The following is a 14,720-nucleotide window of genomic DNA, read 5'->3' as shown; positions in this document are numbered from 1 at the left end:
GCCTGTGTATCCCATATTCCCTCTGCCTGGAACAGCCTACCTGTCACTTCTCATTCAACTTATTCCCTCTTATTCTTCAGATCTCACCTTAAATAAATTTCCTTAGAGAGGCCTTATAGAAAGTAGTTCCTCCAGTTACTGTCTATACCCTTTCTTGTGCTTATCTCAGTTAGTACTTTTTTTTCTTTAATTTTTATTATTTGTCTCCCAACTGGAACATAAGTCTTGGAGGACAGGGACCATGTCTACCTTGTTTACCATCTGTTCTCCAAAGCTAAGTGCACAGGAAGCACCCCTTCAATGTCTGCTGAGTGAGTGAATGAGTGAACGAGTGAATGCATGGTGGACAGCTTACCTTATCCTTCACCAGCCGGTAACATGCTGGACATTCCTGGCAGCCAGGCCGAGACCGATTGTAGAAATAGTTCTCTTCACACTGGTCACAGCGATTTCCCACAAAACCTTCTCTGCATTCACAGCGACCATCGTCTTTGCACTGGAGTGAAAGAGATCCCTCGGGATGACAGTCACACGCTGCGGAATAAAGGGAAAAGAGTACGTGACAGGGAAAAGAAGGAAGAGTGAGTTTTTTTTTCTTTTAACTCAGATTGATATCAATAAGGCATTATAAGTAGACATTTTTTTAAAACCAGGCCAAATTATGAGAATTTGAACAGTTAATTCTACTTAGCAGAGAAAACAGAAATTTTTAAAGCAAAAGTGAGTTTCAAAGTAAAATGTACATCCCTTGGAGGGGGCACATTTTATGTTACTTAATAATTATAGAAATTAGTCTACTGAACTAGTCAGTGCCCTTTTTTGCACTTCAAGAATTCTTCTCTACCTTCATCTCTCTGCTGTTTAATGCTTCTCTCACTAAGGAACTAGAAAACCCAAATGCTAATACTTATTTTGCATTATTTTATAGTTTGTTTACTTGCTTTGTTCTCTGAACTGGGTCAATGATTTATGCTACATTCCACAGGAGAAATGAAGGAATTCAAAAAGCAAAGCACCAAACTGTTCTGAGGCCTAATTCCAGGCAAGTGTTTATGCCAAGGAGAAGCAGATGTTTAGATGTAACTGAACCAAAAGGGCCCCAAGGGTGGGAAGGAACTGCAGCCGGTAAGTCGACCAACAAGTTGTGAGCAAAGTCTCTCACCATTTAATTATCTGCTCTCAGAATGCGATCAATAAAAATTTTTCATTAAGCACAGTGGGAAAGTCCAGTAATCAAAGGGAGACTCCCCTCGGAAAGACAAAAGACTGGAGAAAGAATCAGAAATGATATAAAAGAAGATGTAAATAAGGTGGCCGCAAAGGAACCCGAGAAGCTCCCAATCCCCGGAGTATGAGACAAGGCTAATATTCATTGATGATGGCTTAGGTACTGCCCTGACTGCAAGCCATGGGGCCAGACGGAGGCTGTCAAAGTCTGCAGTTCTAACTGGCATTAGGAAAGACTTTGAGTTCTATGCCCCCAAAAGTCCTTACGTTTGCAGCCTTCGGGTCCAAACCCGAAGTGGTTGACTTCACAGCGCTCACAGTGCTGACCGGTGATGCCAGGCTGGCACTCACATTGGCCACTGCGGATGTCACACTGTCCATTGGTGGAACCCAAAGCATGGCAGTCACACCTGAAAATGAACACACAACATTTCTCAGGTAAGAAAAACGGACTCTCAGCAAACCATCCCCCCACCTCTGTTCAGCATAGAACTGATGTAATCTGTATTAGAAAACAGAATGTAAAGGGCTATTAAGACAAAATGTTATGGGCTATTAAGCGCCTGAGGTTCAAGTAATTTTCAGGGGTTCTACTGAGAACCTCCTTTTCTAACCTAACCCACAAATATAGTTATTTCACTGCTAAAACCACTACAAAGTGGCTCTCCAACCCGGCACCGCCTATGTACTGACCAAGAGCTTGGAAAAGAGCAATTCCCAGGCTGCAAGCCCCAGAGGACCTGATTCTCAGTGCGTCAGAGAGCACCATGTGATTTGTTGTCTTCTAACTGTTGCTCAGGTGATTCTGACACAACTGGGGAAGCTTCATTCCACTCTTTTCTCCCATTAGCTTAATTACAACTGTCCAGGATTGCCTCTAAGGATACTCTGCCTCAACTGGGCACTCAACTCCTGAACAAAATCAAGGCTACCGTTACATACAGCTCAGAAAAATTCACCTCTCCCAATTAAAAAAGCAAAGATCACTTCCAGCAAAGGCACCTGGCGTCTCACCTCTCGCAGCCTTGCCCACTCTGCAGGTTGTAGAAGCCGGGGTCACAGGCCCCGCAGTCCCGGCCAGTCACGTGGGGCAGACATTCGCACTGCCCGGTCACAGGGTTACAGCCTCTCTGCTGCTTCACGGTTCCATAGGGATGGCAGTCACAGGCTAAGGGGGGAAGCAGAGAGCAAAAGATGCAAATCGCCCGGGAGAAGGACTAAAATGTAAACAATACAAACAAACCCTTTACACTTCAGTTGAACCAATACAGTAGCCACTAATCACAGGTGGCTGTTGAGCACCTGAAATGGGGCTGGTCTTGAGATGTGCTGTGAATGTGATATACATCCCACATTTTAAAGACTTAGCGTGGGGCAAAAAGAACATACATCTTGATCATTTTTAATTCATTAGTCACTGAAACGATAGTATAGTAGATGTGTTAGGTGAAATAAAATGTATCATTAAAATCAATTTCACCTGTTTCTCTTTATTTCAACGTGTCTATGAGAAATTTAAACTACGAAAGGTTCACAATTTCTATTGAACAGTGCCTTGTTAGACCAAACAACTGGAAGTATTTAAAGAGACCACACATGAATCCTCAGAATACATGAGTACAACCGTGACAAATGGCTAGATCACCTTTGCATTTGTCTGCTGGATTAGGGGCCAGGGCATTTCCAAAAAATCCATCTTTGCATCGGTCACAATAGAAGCCAGCAGTGTTATAGATGCATTTCAGGCATTCTCCTGTCAAGCGATTGCAATTTCCAACGGCATTGGGATCGATGTTGTCATTGCACTGGCAGAGGCGGCAAAGCCTCACGGGGCCGTTTCTCCCCAGAGGGTCTCCAAAGTAGCCATCGTCACAGAGCTCACATCTTTTACCTGGACATGAGACAAATCTGATGTTACGAGAGAAGGGCCTTAGACATTTCTGGTGCCACTGGATACAAACAGTCTGGTCACAAAGAATCTAGTTTAACCATCAGATGTGAGGCGGCATGCTGCAGCTGACAGGGCACCAGCCCAGGAGAAGCTTCTAGACCTGGGCTGCAGTCCTGGCCTGTGCCAGTATCGGCTGAATGACTCCAGGCACATCTCCATTTTGTTATTAGAAAGACAGGACCCGCTCTGCCCACTCCACATCAGCTGTCCTGGGGACTAACCGAAATCATGCATTAAAAGTGCTTTGTGGGGCGTCTGGGTGGCTCAGTTGGTTAAGCATCCAACTTTGGCTCAGGCCATAATCTCACAGTTTGTGCGTTTGAGTCCCGCATCAGGTTCTGTACTGTCGGCACAGAGCCTGCTTCAGATCCTCTGTCCCCATCTCTCTCTGCCCCTCCCCCCTCCCCCTTTCTCTCAAAAAGATAAATAAACAAACATTTAAAAAAGTACTTTGCAAATGAGTCAGGCTCAGGGTTTATTAACCTCTCCAGTCCCAAGGGATGGCACATTCATGTTTGTTTTGTTCATGATATTAAAACAGATGAAGGGCCACTCGATATCTTAAGTTTCCCATACAACAGAGTAAGCAGGACACTTTTCTAAAAAAAGTAAAAGGTTTGTGCTAATCCTTGTTTTAGCAGTGTCAACTGGTACAGAATCAGAGTATTTAGAAGATAACTTAAAGAGATCGTCATTTGCCACCAGCTTCTATTATAGCTAAGGGAACAGAGAGGTTAAGTAACTTGCCCACAACCAAACAGTTAGAGTCCAGGACTCTTTCCACCATACTAAACTCACTGCTCCTCCTCTTTTCTTTTCCACTTCTCCATTATCATTAGCTCAAGTTGGGTTCTTGATATATTTGTAGCTAACAGGGCCTGAATGAGCCTAAATTGTTTGGAGAAACAAAGGTTTGTTCATTTATTCATTTAACAAGCACCTGCCGAGCATTTATTACACAGGCACTGTTCTAGGTTGTCAGGATGATGTGGTGAACAAGGCGGACAAGATCTCCACTCTCACAAAGCTTATGCTGCAGCTGGGGGAGACCAATCCACAGACATATAAATAAAAATGATTAGTTCAGATAGGGATAAGCATAAGAAAGTTAAAACATTTTGAGCAATATGGCAGAGTGACAGGGCAATGGCTACTTCAGATTGGGTGGTTAGAGAAAGCTCTGTAAAGAGGAGATATGTGGGATGATAACGTAAAGACAGGAAGAAAACAGCCATGATAATATCCAAGGGAAGAATGTGCCAGAAAAACAAGATGAGCTTATAGAAGTAGTAAGAGCCAATCATGTAGGTCACAGTAAAAAGTCTGGTTTAAAGTGATATTAGAGGGTTTTTGAAGTGATGTGACCTGAAATACATTTAAAAAGGATTATCTCAGCTGCCATGTGAGAGTGGACTACAGGGCCGCAGAGTGAGAGAGGCTCATTAGGAGACCAATTAGGCCATTCCAGGTGAGAGAGGGCAGTGGTGTAGACCAGGGTGGTGGCAGTGGAGGCAGTGAAAAGTGGTCAGATGTGAGACAGACTCAATCACACGTGCTGGCTGACTGCTTCCGGGAAATGAAAGAAAGAATTAAAGATAAGCCTAGGATTTTAGCTTGGGCAACTAGGTGGATGTGAGTATTTTCATGCAGTTGAACAAGATTGGGAAAGGACAGGGTTGGGTTAGAAAAAAAGAGAAGAAATCAAAGATGTAGCTTGGATATGCTTAAAAATGCCTTTAGCCCTGTGACTCAAGAGGACAGCAGAAAATGAAAGACACATTCAAATTAGCAAGACCTAAAGACAGTTTAATAAACATATTCTCTATACAAGTATGGGTGTAAGGAATCCCTGAAGAGAGTGTAGCACCTGTGGCAGTGACTGTCGGGCTCCATGACCTGGGCCTCAGTGGGTGGATGGAGGGAGCAGCTAACCAGAGTCTCACATTAGAAAGGGTTGTCTGGAAAAGGCTGGCTATAACTGAGAACCTTGATTAAGGTCACCAGCCTCAAGGACCCTATGGAGAGGAGGACTTGGAATAAATACTCTGCCCCCACCCCCATCCCCGACCTCCTGTATATACTTCCTGCTGCCTGGACACAAATGGAGGGTCCATCTGATGTGGTGCACACAGGCCTTGTCAGGGTGGAGAAGAATAAAGAACGGATGTGAAGGGGCAAATGGAAAGCTTCCAGCCCACCCGCCAAGTGGAGACGGCAAGCAAGTAGCTGCCACTCAGGGGAGAGCACAGTCGGGGCTGAAGATGCAGATTTTTTTAGTAAGCACAGAAAGGCTTTTGAAGCCTGAAGGACAAGACTCGTTCACCTGAGGGGAGAATATAGATGAGTTGACATGGAAGCCTTAGGCTGAGAACCAGAAGTGATCAACAGAGACTCGAGAGGAGAGGGAAAGAACGAAACCCAAGAGGGGGCAGTGTCACCGAAGGCGAGAGGGGAAATGTCTGGGGCAGAGCGAGCAGTCAACTGAGTCCAGTGTTGCTGGGAGACGGGGTCAGATGAGGACTGAAAACTGACCCCTGCATTTGGCAAATGGAGACCACTGATGAGGTGAACAGAAACTCTAGCTGGGGGTGGGGCAGGAGGGGAAGGAATGAAACACTAAGAGAGGAAAGGAAGCTTCTGGTCTGTGATATACATAGGTACCAGACCCTCACCCAAGAGCCTTCTCCAGACTAGGATCACAACAGCATTTCAGTTTTGCTTTTTATCAGGTAATTTGGCTATTCTAGATATGATGTATATTTAAAATGCCTTGAAACTGGTTTTGAATACAACAATTAAAAAAATGACCTAAAACAGAGGTGCATGGTAGCCCAGGGGAAGCTTTCACTCCAAAATATCTCCCAGCAACATGACAGCTAACTCATCCCCTTTTGTCGCAGAGTCCAGGATGTAGGTTCAAGTCCTGGATGGATTGCCTACATAACTCTGGGCAAGTAATGTACTTTTTTGGGCCCTAGTTTTTCCTTATCATTCTGTCCCCACCCTCAGGGAGGTGTTGCTCCTTCACCTCTGGCCCTCTTACGTGAGTTCCTTTGTCTGAACTAACCACACTGTCTAAAAATTATCTGTGTTTGCCTCCACACTTTTAGCCCCTGAAGAGCAGGGACCATCCCTAATTCATCTCTGCAGTTTCATTCCCAAAGCCAGGGACTCAAATAAATGTGTTGAAAAAAGAATATTATTATTAATTGACCCCAAAAGATCATTTTAAAGATGTTGTGAAGAAGATCTCATCTGTGAAGATCTCAGGGACTATCAGTAGTTATTTCTATTCTTCAGTAGCCTTCTAAATGAGGAACACCTTACCCTGCATCTGCAATCTCTATTCATCATCCAAAAAATATTTGCATTCATTCAACAAGTATACATGTCAAGTGCTATTCGGGGTGTCAGGGATACAAAAATGAGTAAGACAGACAGAAGTCCCTGCTCTCGTGGAGCTTAAACTGGGGTGAAGGAGAGGAAAGACAGACAACAAACAAATGAATAAACAGAAAAATATCAAGTGGTTAAAAAGCACTATGAAAAAAGTAAAGCAGGAAATAGGACTAACGAGCGATGGCATTATTTTTCACAGGGTCTAGGCTGTTTTTCAGGTGGACCTCTACCTCAATTAACATCCTCAAGAAGTGCTATTGCTCATCTCCTTCAAGCCAGGTGATAACTAAGAAGACAAAGAAGACGAATGTATTTCACAAGTCTTGTGTGAGAGGCATCTAGTTATAGACTAACGGGTTTACAACATTTTGCAAGATCTCCTATATTACACTCTATCTCTCCATTACGTATCCCAAGTCGTCTCAGTGCACCATTTGTATTATTCAGCACTGCCATGAATGAATACCCCCAAATGCTTAGCTTAGTTTTATGCTTGCAGACTACCCAATGGAACAACAGAGTGAGCAAAGGGATCTCTCATCAAAACATTTTATCAGGTACATCTAAGTATAGATTCTAAGCAAGTGGGATCTTGAGCTATGCTGTGGCAGCAGAGTAAAGGGTCTTAAAAACCTGAGGTGGTAGTGCGGGGAGGGTTCACTGAGGAAAGCCTTCCTAGGGAAGTGATATTTCAACCCAACTCCATGGAAAAGATTGGAGCTGGACAAGAAAAGTGAGGTTTGAGTGCAAGAAAGTAGAGTAAAGTATTCTCAAAAAAGAACATCATATATGGCAGGCCATAGAGTCTGGCTCATCTGATGGATTACAAGAAGCCCAGGATGGCTGGAGCAGGAGCAGCGAAGGCAACAGTGGGTGGTGGGAAACGAGATCAGGTCAGAGAAATGCCATCCGTGAGCCTCTGCTGGGCCACTGTTTTAGAACACACATACACACAGAAAAGAGTAAAAAACCTGGAAGTCAACACTAGTTTCTACTCCTTTTCTCAACTACCTCAAGCAAATGATTGAATCTCTTTGTGTTACAATGTGCTTGTGCTTAGTGTGGGCTCAGTGGAGTAGTGAAAGGAAGATGAAGTGTTTTGATGTTTCCCAACGAATAAACAATGTTTTGATGATATACAAGAGATACAAATTATTAGGTCAGTGTTTTTTATTTTTTACTTATTTCCCTGCTCTGCAGCAATATCTTTTGAACAAAAAGTTTTTAATCATATCTGAAGCCTAGCCAGAACCTATCACATGGGGGCTAAAGTCAATGAAAAAGAGGAATGAATGGTCATCAGTGAGATTTGGAGTCCTTAGCATGACAGTTCCTCGAGTAGCTAAGAAAGATCTAGTTTTATGTTCTTATCAAAAAGAAAGAAACTCTGAGAATAGGAACAGAGGTCTATCCAAAGCTATACAAATATTTTTTCCCAACTAAATGTGATGGGCAATGATGCACCAAAAGGACTATTTAAAGACAGAAAGAATTTAAAGAATTAAAAAAATGCCAATTTATATCAAGAATCCCAGGACAGCCCCACAAACTAAAAATCCAGTTTTGGTTCTCATGTCGGGGAGAGTACACTGTAGTGGTCATGAGCTCTTCCAGTGACTAGCCGTGCAGCTGGGACATGTAACTTAATATCTCTGCACCTCAGTTTTCTTGGCTGTGACAGGGGGGTCATGGCAAAAGCCACCTCATGGGGTTGTGAGGATTAATGAGGCAGAATGTGTAAAGTGCTCCGAGAAGTATGTGGCCATAAATATGTTGGCTATTATTTGTATCTGATACTCATTCTATAAATGGATAATACATCTCTTTCCTAACCAAACTTTTGCCTACCCAGAACACCATAATCACTGAATCAAAGCAACAGACAAAAGTCCGCAAGCCCCCAGAGCTCCTCTTCCCGAGTGATTTTTGGGATGGAACACTGAGAGCCTACGGAAGAGTGGACTCACCAGTGGTGCCAGTGGGACAGTTGGTGCACACCACCTCCTGAGTCTTAGGGACAACGGCACAACTCGAGCCCCCAGGACACGGACAGAGCTGGCAATCGGAAGAGGTGCCTGCGGTCGAATCTCCATAGTACCCGTCACCGCACTTCTCACAGTGGGGTCCAGCTGTATTGTCTCTGCAGTCGCAAACACCTATGTGGAGAGCGGGGATGAGAGAACAAGCCAGCGTGCAAGCACATGAGACCGTGAGCACTTCCCATCCATCTGCTAGACGACGGAGGTCTAGCAGCCACCAAAGACCATCTGCTCACCTGTCTCAGGGTCACAGGTCTCACTGTGTCCATTGCAGGTACAGAGCACACACGGGCTGTACGGCCCGAGACTCGGAGTTTCTCTTCTGTAACCTGAGAGGCACATCTCACAAAACTGCCCTCCGTATCCCACAGGACAGGTACAGGACTCCACCCACGTTGCAGGCACCCCAGGCCCGGGGCGAGCGCTTGTCAGGGTGACATCATCCAAATAGCCAGCACCTGTGTATGACGTGGGCAGGAGAATCACTGAACTGGCTTCTGTTTTTCAAAAGCTTACAGAAAGTTAATAAAGCTAAAGAGTTATCAGATACAAAATTCCAGAGAAAATCAACTATTAGTTAAGTCATCTTTTGGAGGAGGTAACTAGAAAATAGCATTCACAACATTTGTGGGGTACCTAGCATTAAGTATTTGGAAGGGCAGTATAGCAAACATTTTTAAACACACACACACACACACACACACACACACACACACACACACACACAACAACCGGATTTGTTGGATTCTTCAGTTCTCTCAATCACCAATGTGACAAAGGAAAAGCACTGGGAAATATTCCGGGACAAGAAAAGATTGGAGCAAGAATGCAGGGGATAAGAAGAGTTTAAGTCCATAGCCATTAAGCAGTGTTTTAGTTCTCCTGCCACAGAAGCAGGCGCTGACAGCACAGCTCAGGAATAAAAGAGCAAAGAGCACGTGCTGACAAGTGCCACTCAATATGCTTTGTGCCCTGCATAAAACAGGAAAATTTGCTATACAAGTTTTAATACTCAGGGCTACTTTGGCAAATATGCAATTATTCCCAAGCAAATATGCCATATATCACAATGCTTCCCCATTTCCAGAAGAAAAAAAAAAGAGAGGAAGCCTTATACTGGCTTAGACCAATGGTTCATCCAACTCAACAGAGCATGGGATGGCCTCAGCAGGAACATCCTATGACGTGGCAGTCCTTTATTTCATCATATTTCCTTTTAATTTCCATTCTGCTCCAGAATGTTTCAAGTTTATTTCCCTATGTTATGAAATATCACTTGCTGTTTATAGAATTCTTAGAACCTGACAACCTGAGGCTAAAGAACATCTCTTCTATTACTGCTTTGATATATTTATGGGGTTTTGTTAGCAGTTAGATCATGAGAAACAACCACTGGTTAAGGTCTTCCAATTGTAACCATTCTGAAGTCTCCTATCCTAAAAAGTACTCTTCCTCTAATCTTGTCACTTCCCTTGAACTGTAATCCACCTCTTTTCCTTCCCTTACAGCCAAACTTCTTTGGCTTTATTCTACTGCTTCACCTTCTAGTTACTTATCAAAGCACTGCAATATAACTTCAGTTTCAACCCTCTTTAAACAAAAAATTGCCAATGATTCCTTAGTCACCCAATCCCAAATCCAACAGAGCCATCTTTATAAACCCATTAATCATTTCTCCTCCTCAAAATTCTTTTTTCTCCCTTGAGTCTCAGGGCATAGTCCTTAGATAACTATGTTTCTGGGTTGCACTTTTTCTCTATTTTTGCTCTCATTTTCAATTAAAAATTACTGCCCATATGTAGTCAACCTTTCAATTCCAGATCTCTCGCCCTAACTTATTCCTAAGCCCAGACCCATATTTCCAACAATTTATAAGACATCTTCATCTGGATGTTCATGTAGGCATCTCAAAAACCAATACACCCAAGCTGCTGATGTCACTCACTATGCCACACCACCACTCTGACTCCACCCAAACAGCTTTAGCTTTCTACAGAAAAAGGTCCTCATTAAAAAAACAAAAAACAAAAAACAAACAAACAAAAAAAAAACTATAGGAAAAAAATTTTAAAGGCACATTAAGAAATAAAGAGGAAGCAACGTGAGTCAGTAGAATTACACTCAAGATTCTTAGAATATAGGGGGGCCTGGGTGGCTCAGTCAGTTAAGCATCCAACTTCAGCTCAGGTCATGATCTCACAGTTCGTGGATTCAAGCCCTGTGTCAGGCTCTGTGTGGACAGCTCAAAGCCTGGAGCCTGCTTTGGATTCTGTGTCTCCCTCTCTCTCTCTGCCCTTCCCCTGCTCATGCTCTCTGTCTCTCAAAAATAAATAAACATTTAAAAAAAAGGATTCTTGGAACACATGTAGATATAAAGTAACCTCATTAGGCTTATTCATTATGAAACAATGCCACTTATTAATTTTAGCAAATTTTCTCCAGGTCCTTGAATGTGGTTAAACAAATGCATTATTTTTACATGTACAACAAGGTAGTTTATACCACTTCTTTAGGATCAAGTTTTATAGTATTGGGACTTTAGAGATAAACTTTTACATTATTGTGGATCTTTTTACCCAATCGTCTTCTTAATTCTCTTAAATCATATCATAACTTACTTCTCTCACTGTATGTCCCACGGATCTTGATGGAGGTCAAATTGTTTAGGAGCTTCTGAAATTCAAAAGGTGTAAGAGGAGGCCTCCAAGGATAATCTGTTGCTTCATGGAGCCTAGAGAGAAAGAAAGATCTATATTAACCTCTATAAGGAAAATTCTGGGTACTGAGAAAGCATCTCTTATTCATTTAAGCCACCAACAATGCAAGGCTCTGACAATCTAACCAAGTCAGAAATGGATCTGTTGGTTTGATAATACAACTGCAAAGATACAGGTAAATAAAGGGAAGGCTTCCTTTTCCAAAATCACCCTTATAACCCAGACGTTTTTCTTCAACATACACCTTAAGGCCCAGTAAGACTGGTAAAGAAACTACTTTTAGAATTCTGGTCAAGTCAGATTTTCCAAAGAAGACGGTCTTACCTGAAGACGTATTTCACAGTGGTCTCACTTGGATAGGAATTGCCCTGAGCGATCAAGGGCACAGACACTCTCAGGCCAGCTCCTTCAAGCACCAGGTCTTCTGCAGACAGGCGAGTGTCTCGCCTGTCCACTCGAAAGGAGAAGGTGAGGTTCTGGCCATAACTCAACAACTGCTTGCCCAGGAACTTCGCTGGAAAGCAGACACAGTGGTGTGTGAGAACGTAACAATGAGAGTAAACAGGGACACACGTGGCGCCAGACTGCTTCCCAGTCTTACTTACCAGGAGCAATGAAGTATCTAGGAAAGTAGCTATCTGAGATGACAGCGACATCCTGCCTCTCTGAGGACCATTCGAGTGATGCTTCAGAGCCATCCCTTTGTTCTACACGCCACCCATCCTCATCTGCAAGCACAGGATGAGAACACAAGTGCCATCACCTCGTAAACATCCTGAACTCAGGTCCTCTATAGACCACAAAATATATAGAAAGTCAGCAATAAACAGTTTGAATACACGGCTCCTATAGCAGTACCTGTATATGCTATACCCCTCAAGCTATATTTTGATTTTTATGTAAATTTATACTACAGTACATTCTAAAGCCATATGTTTTCATTCAATTAAAAAGCCAAACAAAGAGCCAAACAAAACATTATGTACAGTGAAAAACAAAATGTTACCACTATCAAAAAATCCTCAAAATTATTAATTTTTTAAAACTACTTTAAGTCTTGGGGCGCTTGGGTGGCTCAGGTGGTTAAGCGTCTGACTTTGGCTCAGGTCATGATCTCATGGCTCTTGGGTTCAAGCCCTGCGTTGGGCTCTGTGCTGACAGCTCGGAGCCTGGAGCCTGGAGCCTGCTTCGGATTCTGTGTCTCCATTGCTCTCTGCCCCTCCCCTGCTCACGCTCTCTCTCCCTCTCTCAAAAATAAACAAACATTAAAAAAAATTTTTTTTAAACTGCTGTAAGTCTAGTCTCACAATTCTGGGAGACAGAAGGGAAGGTCCAAATTACCGATCTGAAAGGTAGAGGTTATAGAATAAACACTGTAGCCGACAGCATTTGTACAGACAGAAGAATGCCCAAAGCAGAAGCAGGGTGTGCAACCTCTGGGATTAGATGATTCCAGATTAAAAAATCCAGGTTTGCACCTGAAAAACATAAAGATATAACCAGGAATTTGTTGTGCTTGAAATACGGTATCAGAAAAAAAAATACAGCTAGAGAAAGAATGAGCTACCTCTCACAATTGAAGCCTTCAACATTGTCTTTGCAAACACATCTTCCTGTTTCAACATTACATTCATCTATGCTGCCAGAAGGATTACAAGAGCATGGCCTATTGGATGGGAAAAGGAGTAAAACAATGAGAGAAATGAGAAAGAAATTCCACACTCAAAGCCAACTTTTGGTTTTACATGTTAATACATTTTATTTTTTAAAAAAAGGAATACATAAAAAAGTGAAAGAAGTCTTAAAATCAGTTTTATATATGAATTTGGTTTCAATTGAGAATACCTATCACATTTCTATACTAAAAACTCTGCTTAAAAAATAATATAAAAACAGAGAGGGAGACAAACTGTAAGAGACTCTTCAATACAGAGAGTAAACTGAGAATTGCTGGCAGGGTGGTGGGTGGGAGGGATAGGCTAAATGAGTGAGGGACATCAAGGAGGGCACTTGTTGGGATGAGCACTGGGTGTTATATGTAAGTGATGAATCACTAAATTCTATTCCTGAAATCATCATTACACTATATGTTAACTAACTTGGGTTCAAATTAAAAAAAAAAAATTGCTCGGGGGTCTACAAAGACAGACCATCCAATTCTCTTTATCTTTAGTTTTTATAGTGTAAATCATCCATTTGTTCTTATATGCTAATAGAATGGTATTCAAGCACACTCTGCAATATCATTTTGTGATTCTCTATTGCTTAGGCAAGGAAAAAGAGATACAAAAAAAATTACATTGCTTTTAAGGTGGCTTAGATGCATGTCTTCTAACATAGAGTTTAGTGTAAAGTGTAATCTGAACAGAATCATGGCGTCATTCTTCCTTTCCAAGAAACTCCTGTTTACAAATCTTTACTAATGTACCAATAGAGACCAAATTGCAGCTTTCCTTTCCATTTCCGTATATTTCCTCTGTTCACCTAACCTTTCAACAACACTTCTGAATTCAACAGAGCATGTAATTATTGCACCATATAGAAACAGTTGGGGGAAACAAAGGGCATAGTGCAAAAGGTATAATTTATGGTGGTAAGCCATCCAGAAGAACATGGAAGGAATGTTCAATTTATTTTAAATATCTTAAAAAAAAAAAAAAAACTGTTTACGGGCACCTGGGTAGCTCAGTTGGTTATGCATCCAACTCTTGATCTCGGCTCAAGGCATGATCTCATGGTTTGTGAGTTCAAGCCCCAAGCTGGGCTCTGTGCTGACAGTGTGAAGCCTGCTTGGGATTCTCTCTCCCTCTCTCTCTACCCCTCTCCTGCTCGCCTGTGCTCTCCCTCTGTCTCTCAAAATAAATTAAAAAACTTTTTAAATAAAAAAATAAAAACTCTGCCTAATCTCTGTTACAAACCAATCCTGGATCATCATTAGAGCTAGAAGTTTTGAATCCTATTGACAAAAGGAAAAATGTTTATACACACCACAAGATCTCTTGTTTTGAATCGACTACATTTAGATTCTGCCCCCTTTTCCTGGTTTTGAAAAGTCTTACCTGCATCCTGCCTCAGTGAGAGAATGGTATCCAGGCTGGCAGCGGTCACACTTATCACCCATCACTCCTGGCTTACAGCTACACCTGCCATAGCTATCACACTGTGTGCTGAGAGAACCTAAAATTTAAAGAGCTTATCAACAACCATGTATGAAAGTAAAATTAATATGTCAAATCAAAAAAAAAATGGTAACTAAAAACACTGCCTGAAACCTAATACGTAATCTCTAGATGGTTACGGAGGGAATAAAGATGAAATTTTAAATCCTCATTGTCTCAAAATAATATCCTTTTAAGCCATAACATTTTAACTTTCCAGACACACACC

At 42.2% G+C, this 14,720-nt stretch overlaps 1 protein-coding gene across 1 annotated transcript in view; it reads right to left on the bottom strand.

The window, feature by feature from the left end:
* LAMC1 (laminin subunit gamma 1) overlaps window positions 1–14,720 on the bottom strand; it is a 129,137-nt gene that overhangs the window by 20,606 nt on the left and 93,811 nt on the right. Inside the window, exons 6-17 of the mRNA XM_025920948.2 lie at window positions 14,393–14,510; window positions 12,901–12,999; window positions 12,675–12,811; window positions 11,939–12,061; window positions 11,658–11,847; window positions 11,235–11,347; window positions 8,853–9,074; window positions 8,545–8,733; window positions 2,873–3,118; window positions 2,242–2,395; window positions 1,495–1,637; window positions 356–534 (exon numbers count right to left, since the gene is read on the bottom strand). Coding sequence (XP_025776733.1) covers window positions 356–534; window positions 1,495–1,637; window positions 2,242–2,395; window positions 2,873–3,118; window positions 8,545–8,733; window positions 8,853–9,074; window positions 11,235–11,347; window positions 11,658–11,847; window positions 11,939–12,061; window positions 12,675–12,811; window positions 12,901–12,999; window positions 14,393–14,510 — 1,913 coding nt within the window. The remainder of the gene's footprint in view (window positions 1–355; window positions 535–1,494; window positions 1,638–2,241; window positions 2,396–2,872; window positions 3,119–8,544; window positions 8,734–8,852; window positions 9,075–11,234; window positions 11,348–11,657; window positions 11,848–11,938; window positions 12,062–12,674; window positions 12,812–12,900; window positions 13,000–14,392; window positions 14,511–14,720) is intronic.

Source organism: Puma concolor, chromosome E4, assembly GCF_028749965.1.
Source record: "Puma concolor isolate L17-30 chromosome E4, mPumCon1.1.hap2, whole genome shotgun sequence".
Classification (NCBI taxonomy): Eukaryota; Metazoa; Chordata; class Mammalia; order Carnivora; family Felidae; genus Puma; species Puma concolor.
The sequence above is the reverse complement of the archived record's forward strand: the minus strand, read 5'-3'. Positions and strand labels throughout refer to the sequence as shown.